The sequence below is a fragment of the Vicia villosa genome, linkage group LG6, assembly GCF_029867415.1.
Source record: "Vicia villosa cultivar HV-30 ecotype Madison, WI linkage group LG6, Vvil1.0, whole genome shotgun sequence".
Classification (NCBI taxonomy): Eukaryota; Viridiplantae; Streptophyta; class Magnoliopsida; order Fabales; family Fabaceae; genus Vicia; species Vicia villosa.
The window spans coordinates 47,154,324-47,161,413 of NC_081185.1; the positions used below are offsets into that span (position 1 = coordinate 47,154,324).

The 7,090-nt window shown below is 37.2% G+C and overlaps 1 protein-coding gene across 1 annotated transcript; it reads left to right on the forward strand.

The window, feature by feature from the left end:
- Positions 1-1,745: 1,745 nt before the first annotated feature.
- LOC131613621 (uncharacterized) lies at positions 1,746-6,620 on the forward strand. Its single transcript, XM_058885275.1, has 2 exons — positions 1,746-2,856; positions 6,556-6,620. The coding sequence occupies exons 1-2, from the start codon at positions 1,746-1,748 to the stop codon at positions 6,618-6,620; spliced, it is 1,176 nt and encodes a 391-aa protein (XP_058741258.1).
- Positions 6,621-7,090: the final 470 nt, after the last annotated feature.

Genomic DNA, 7,090 nt, shown 5'->3' on the forward strand with positions numbered 1-7,090 from the left:
TCTTTTGCCACTCAGAATAATATCACTCTGTATCAGATTGATGTTAAGAGTGCCTTTTTAAATGGTTATATAGATGAAGAAGTATATGTCCACCAATCTCTTGGTTTTGAAGACTCTAAGTCTCTAGAACATGTTTTTAAGTTAAAGAAATCATTATATGGCCTGAAGCAAGCTCCTAGAGCTTGGTATGAAAGATTAAGTTCTTTCCTTCTGGATAATGGTTTCACTAGAGGAAAAGTGGATACAACTCTCTTCTGTAAAACCTTTAAAAAGGATATTTTAATTTGTCAAATATATGTTGATGATATTATATTTGGAACATCTAATGCTACACTTAGAATGGAGTTTGCTAAGTCTATGCAGGCAGAGTTTGAAATGAGCATGATGGGAGAACTCAAGTATTTCCTTGGGATCCAGATTAATCAAACTTCTGATGGAACTTATGTTCATCAGACCAAGTATGTGAAAGACCTTCTGAAGAAGTTTAAACTTTCAGAAAGCAAAGAAGCAAAGACTCCTATGCATCCAACGTGTGTATTAGGTAAGGATGAGGTAAGTAAGAAGGTAGATCAGAAGCTCTACAGAGGTATGATTGGATCTCTTCTATATCTTACTGCATCTAGACTTGATATTTTATTCAGTGTATGCCTGTGTGCTAGATTCCAATCAGATCCTAGAGAATCTCACTTAACTGTTGTTAAGAGAATTCTGAGGTATTTGAAAGGTACTACTAATGTTGGTTTAGTCTACAGAAGATCTGAAGAATACAACTTAGTAGGATATTGTGATGCTGATTACGCTGGAGATAGAGTTGAAAGGAAAAGTACTTCTGGGAGTTGTCAGTTTCTGGGAAGTCATCAGATCTCTTGGTACAGCAAGAAACAAGCCATAATTGCCCTCTCTACAACAAAAGTAGAATATGTTGCTGCTGCTGGATGTAGTACACAGATGCTCTGGATGAAGAGTCAACTAGAAGATTATCATATATATGAGAGTAACATTCCTATATTCTTTGATAATACTTCTGCTATTTATTTATCTAAGAATCCTATCTTACATTCCAAAGCTAAACATATTGAGATTAAACATCACTTTATTAGGGACTATGTTCAGAAGGGTGTTCTTTCTTTAAACTTTGTGGATACAGAACATCAGTGGGATGATATCTTCACAAAACCCCTTGCTGAAGATAGGTTCAAGTTCATTCTGAAGATTATCAGTATGGATTTATGCCCAGAATGAAAGGATGAGAAGATATGATATATGGATTGGATTTGAAATGTTTATTTATTTTCTTATCAGATATTCTGGATTTGTTGATCATTTAGATATTCTGATTCTGTTATTGCTAACATTTTATATGTCTAAGTTGATTCAGAATTTCTGTTAAAGTAAAACAGCTGTCACCAGCTATTCCAGATGATGAACACGTGTTCATTCTGAAGGGATAAGCATGCGTGCAGTTGATGAGACGCCGCCCTAGGTAACTGTGCAAATCATTTCAAATTTCACGTTATCTCTCCTAACGTCATTCAACATTCATTGTGATTGATTCAAATTCTGTAATCTCTCTCATTCAGAATTTCATTGCATATTATTTCAAATTCGTGCCTATATAAACGCATCTCTCTATCATTTCATCTATTTTCATTCATCGTCACTGTTCATTATGTATGCATTTCTGCCTCTTTTTCTCTCTTTTCAAAAACCCTAAAAAGAAATCAAGAAATCTCAGTAGTGCTTCAATGGCTTCTCCATCTAAGATTCAAGTTGGTTCATCTTCTCAACAACATAATCAAGATCAACAGCAACAACAACTTGTTGCCCAGAAAACATGTTCTATTCCCTTGAATGAATTAGAGGTTATCTGCGAAATGATGGTTGATTTTGATAACCTGGAAGCACATGATATTCATCTAAAGGATGCTATGACCTTTCAAGGATGGCAAGCGTTCTTCTATGGTTTGTGTGGACCAGTCTATCCAGATATGGTGAAAGAATTCTGGGTTCATGCAACAGTCATGCCAAAGGCCATTTTCTCCATCGTTCATGGTGAACGTATCTCTATTACAGGAAACCTTCTAAGGAAGTTATTTGGGTTAGAAACAGTTGAAGGTGTTTCTGAAGCTATTCCAGGAAGAACAGATTGGGAGGCTGTCTATGGAGAAATCTACCAGGACGGAAAAGAATCTACAAAAATCAAGACAATGAAGCCTTCATACAGAATCTTGTCTAAGATTCTTCTGGGTTGCATCTACCACAGAAAGGCAACAGTTTCTTCAAACTACGTTAGCAAGAACCAACAATACATTCTGTATTGTATAAATAATCAGGAAAAGGTGGATCTTCCATTTATCATCTTCAACCACATGTGGCATCATGTGAAGGAATCTAGAGATGAAGCCAGAAAGAAGAATCCCAAGTACAAGAGAAACATTATTCCTTTTGGAAAAATTATCTCAGATCTTCTGGTTCAAACAAAGATTGTTGAGGATCTGGAGAAAGCTGGCATTATCAAGGATCCTTATACAGTAATTGGAAGCAGCATGAATGCTCGTACTTTAAGGAAGATGGGCTTAATTCAATCTATTGGAACTTCTCCCCAAGTGAACACTGAAGTTCGGTCCAGAACAGGTCCTGCTCTGGCTGACTTTGAATTATTCTCCAGAAATGAACTTCCAGAAGTTATTGTCAAATACATTGCTATGCACAAGGAAGTATGTTCTGATTGTGATCCTATTTGGATAAGTAAGCAAAAACTTGCCACTACTGCTAATCAAGGTCCAAAAGTAGTGCAAGAAAAAGAAAGAAGAACGAAAAGAAAGCCAGATCTTCTAGCAATAAGTGAAGAAAAGAGTAATGAGAAGAAAGAAGAAAAGAAGGAAGAACAGAAGAAAGAACGGAAGGAAGAGAAGAAGAAGGAAGAGAAGAAAGATAAGAAAAAGGAAGAGGATAAAGGAAAGAAGAAAGTTGAACATAAGGAGAAGCAGAAGGAGAAGGAGAAGAAAAGAAAGACTGTTGGAGAAGGTCCTGCTAGGCCTTAGAAGAAGAAAATGACGGATAGAAAAACACTTAGAAGGGGGGGTTGAATAAGAGTAGCTTTAAAACTCTTAAGATAAAAACAGTTTGCACAATGATTTTTATCCTGGTTCTTTGTTAATGAAACTACTCCAGTCCACCCCCTTAGAGTGATTTACCTCACCTGAGGATTTAATCCACTAATCAACCTTGATTACAATGGTTTTCCACTTAGATACCCTCTAAGTCTTCTAGAGTATTCTGATCGCACCTTGATCACTCTAGGAACCTTTTACAAATGAATGTAAAACAAATTCTTACAAGAGTATTACAATGCTTCTTAATAAGCTATAATCACAACTATGATATTTCTCTTAAGTTCTAAGCTTAAATCTCACTAATATATTACAATGAAGTGAGTTTGAAGATGAAGTTTGATAGCTTTTGATTCCAGCAGAGTTTCAGCAAGATTGAAAAGTTGTTCGTGGTTTCGTAACCTTGCTTCTGATCAGAACTTCACTATTTATAGGCGTTTTGAGAAGATGACCGTTGGGAGCATTTAATGCGTTGCGTGATCCGTACAGCATTGCATTTAATGTTTCACTCTTTTGTCAACTACCTCGAGCCTTACTTTTCCTGCTTTTACTGACTTTGCCTTTAATAGCTTCTATCGTTCCTTTTGTCAGTCAGCGTAGACTGCCATCTTGTACTTGCTTCTGATATGATGTTTGTAGATACAACGTTTGAATTAATCAGAGTCAAATAGCTTGGTGCAGAGCATCTTCTTGTCTTCTGACCTTGAAGTGCTTCTAGCATGATACCATGAGAACTTCAGTGCTTCTGCTTCTGATCTCAAGTTCTTCTAATGCTTCAATAGACCATGTTCTGATTCTGCTTGACCATCTTCTGATGTCTTGCCAGAGCATGTTCTGATGTTGCATACTTGAACCTTCTGAGTCAGTGCTTCTTGCGCTGATTTTGTGCATACTCTTTATATATTTCCTAAAATGGAAATTGCATAGGATTAGAGTACCACATTGTCTTAAGCAAAATTCATATACATTGTTATCATCAAAACTAAGAATATTGATCAGAACAATTCTTGTTCTAACAATGTCCCCCGTTTTGATGATGACAAAAACATATATAATTGATATGAATTTGCAATCAGAATATCATACGGCTAAAGACAATTACATAGTTATAGCATAAGCATATAAACATAGTGTGTGAATATGTCTCCCCCTGAGATTAACAATCTCCCCTTGAGATGAATAATCTCCCCCTGAAATAATTACTGGAAGAAATTTACAAATAAAAGACTTCCCTGAGTATTTTCTATTTCAGTTGAGACGTTCACAAATACCTAGAACTTCAGAACATTCAGAGCTTCTGCTTCTTGCTTCCATAGGACAGCTTCAGAGCTTTGAATTTCTTCTTGAATCATTATGCTTGATTGTATCAGAACATTGTTGAATGTACCAGAGCATCATCAGAGCATCTTTACATCCTGAAATGTTTCAGAACAAACTAGACAACAAAAGTCAGAGCATGAATGAATCAGAATATTCCTTTAAGAAAGAACCTGTATTAGAGCAAAGAGTTCTTAAAAGAAATATGTATCAGAACATAAAATATGTATCAGAGCACATAAAATGCATCAGGACATATAAGGGATAAGAATGTGTTAGAGCATATTCTGCCACGAGAATATCAGAACATTCTTCCTTCTTGCTTCTGATCTTGAAGCTTCACAGCACTAAGCTTGCTTCAAATTTCCATGAGCATGTTTCTATACAAAAATGCTTTTCCCCATGTCTTTGCTTCTCATGTTGAGCTTTTTCAGAATGTCTTCAATCCTGCAAAAATCTCAAAGACATAGAACTTGCAAATAATGTTAGAAATGTTGAGACTTACTCCCAGCAACTGATATAATAAATCAAATCAATTATCACATTTCCCCCCTTTTTGTCATTACATCAAAAAGCATAAAAGATTCAGATGAAAAACAGGCAATATGAGAGAAGAGAAGATTTCATTGATTCATCAGAAGATATCAGAAGATACAAAAAAAATGCAAGAAACAGATGCAAGAAAACAAGAGACAACTAAGACACAAATGACTACGACTAGCCTAGCCTAGAGACTATCTTGGCTAGAAGGTATTGAATCTCAGAAGTGCTTTCTGATTGCTTCTTCATGAAAGAGCAAAACTCAGTGTGAGCATCTTCATGCTTATCTAGGCGAGAAGCTAGATCAGCTTGATTCTTTTGAAGAGCCTCCATAGTCTTCACCAGAAGAGAGGGTTCACCAGAAGAAGCTTCACTACCAGCATTTAGTGGAATAGCATGCCCAACCGAAGCATCTAACGTGAGAACATCATCTTGATTTTCCTCAGCAGGAAGTTTCTCAGCAGGATGATTCTCATCAGCTTGTTTCTCAACATCAGCTTCTACCATAGAAGCATCCTCAGAATAATCTGGGATAGGAAGATCAGAATCTCCATTCTCTAGAGCCTGAAGAATCTCAGCCAGATTCTTTGGAGGTGCAGGAGCAACAACTTCTAAAGGGTAGACAACTTCAGGAATGACCATGTTAGGTGCCTTCTCAGAAGGATTCTCCCTTAGCCAGTTGAAAACCACTGGAAATCTCCAGTCAGAACAGGAAATTGAGGCTTCCACACAACCATGGTAAGACAAGGCTCTTGGTCAGATACATCTTCTGCAAGCACATCAATAAATTCCTTTTCTTCAAGGCAATATCTGCACTTGAGATGACTGACCCATATTTCTTCATAAGATCTTAGAAATCCAAGATGACCAGGAGCTTCTGCTTCACATGCCTTCTGAAGCTTCCAGAACACATAGTTCATCTTTTTTCTGAACATCCTACATAGATTTCTCAGTTCAACATCATCCATCCGGGCATGATGTGCTGCCTTCAAAGTCTCTAAATCTGTCTGCAATCTCAGTTTTAATATTTCAAAACGTACACCAATAGAAAATTCTCGGCGGGATTTGAGTCTAGTGATAGCAGAATCTGGGTTCAGAAAGAAGTAGGGTTGAGGTTCTCTATCAAGAGAGATATGAGATTCTACTTCTTCTGACTCAGCTTCTAACACCACAAGCTCAGGTTCAGGATGGGGCTTAGGTGTGTAGTTGCAGTCATGGAATAGTTGTTCTAAAGAACCAGAACTCTTAGATTCTGATTCAGGTGAATTGTTTGAGACAAGGTTATCAATGGGATTATTTTGAGAGGGGGTCATATTGGGTTCATAGTTAGCATGAGGAGGAGGTTGAGAAGAGGAGATATTTGAGTGAGGAGGAAAAAGAGTTTGAAGGGGTTGGATATCAAGAACGAAAGTTTCAAGGGGATGGTCAGAAGCAGTGTTGGTTATGGGTGAGGAAGGAGGGGTAAGAACATTGGTAATGGGAGAAGAAGGAGGGGTGAGAACATTGGTGTGTTGGGGTGATTCTGCTGGGGCTGTTTCTAGTTGATTTTCTGGTTGAGGGGTAACCAGTACTTCTGTTGGTACAGGTTCTGAATTTAAAACAGAGACAGAGATAGGTTCAGAGATATGTATACCTTTGGATATCTTCTAGGACCCTTCATAATCATCTTCAAGCCTTTTTCTTTTCTTCTTCTCATAGACAGACTTTACCTTGCCCAAAGCAATTTCTCTCTTTCTGGCAGTTTCCTTCAGTTGCTCTTCCTTATTCAGTTCTTCTTGAAACACTTCTTCTACTTGCTGATTCACAGCTTCTAGAAACTCTTCTTCTTCAACAACAACTTCCTTTTTCTTTTTATTTTTCTTCCTCTTCTTCTTTTCAACTTCCTTCTCATCCTCTGTTTCCTTTTCTTTCTTCGACTTTCTCTTCTTCTTCTTTTTCACAGCAGCTTCTTGTTCTATATTCTCATCTTCAACTAAAACTTCTTGATTTTCTTCAGCAACAACTTCTTGATTTCCTTCAACTACAGCTTCTTCCACAACAACATTCCCATCACCTTCTGCAGCAGCTTCTTCTTGAATTTCCTTCTCCTTGTTAACAGAAAGACGATCAAACTTACGCTT

What these genes read in the sequence shown, in the direction of transcription:
- LOC131613621 (XM_058885275.1), top strand. Translation starts at nt 1,746, where the DNA reads ATGGCTTCTCCATCTAAGATTCAAGTTGGTTCATCTTCTCAACAACAT. An exon ending in AGCAATAAGTGAAGAAAAGA is followed by an intron (nt 2,857 to 6,555) that starts GTAATGAGAAGA and finishes CTGTTGGTACAG; the next exon opens with GTTCTGAATTTAAAACAGAG.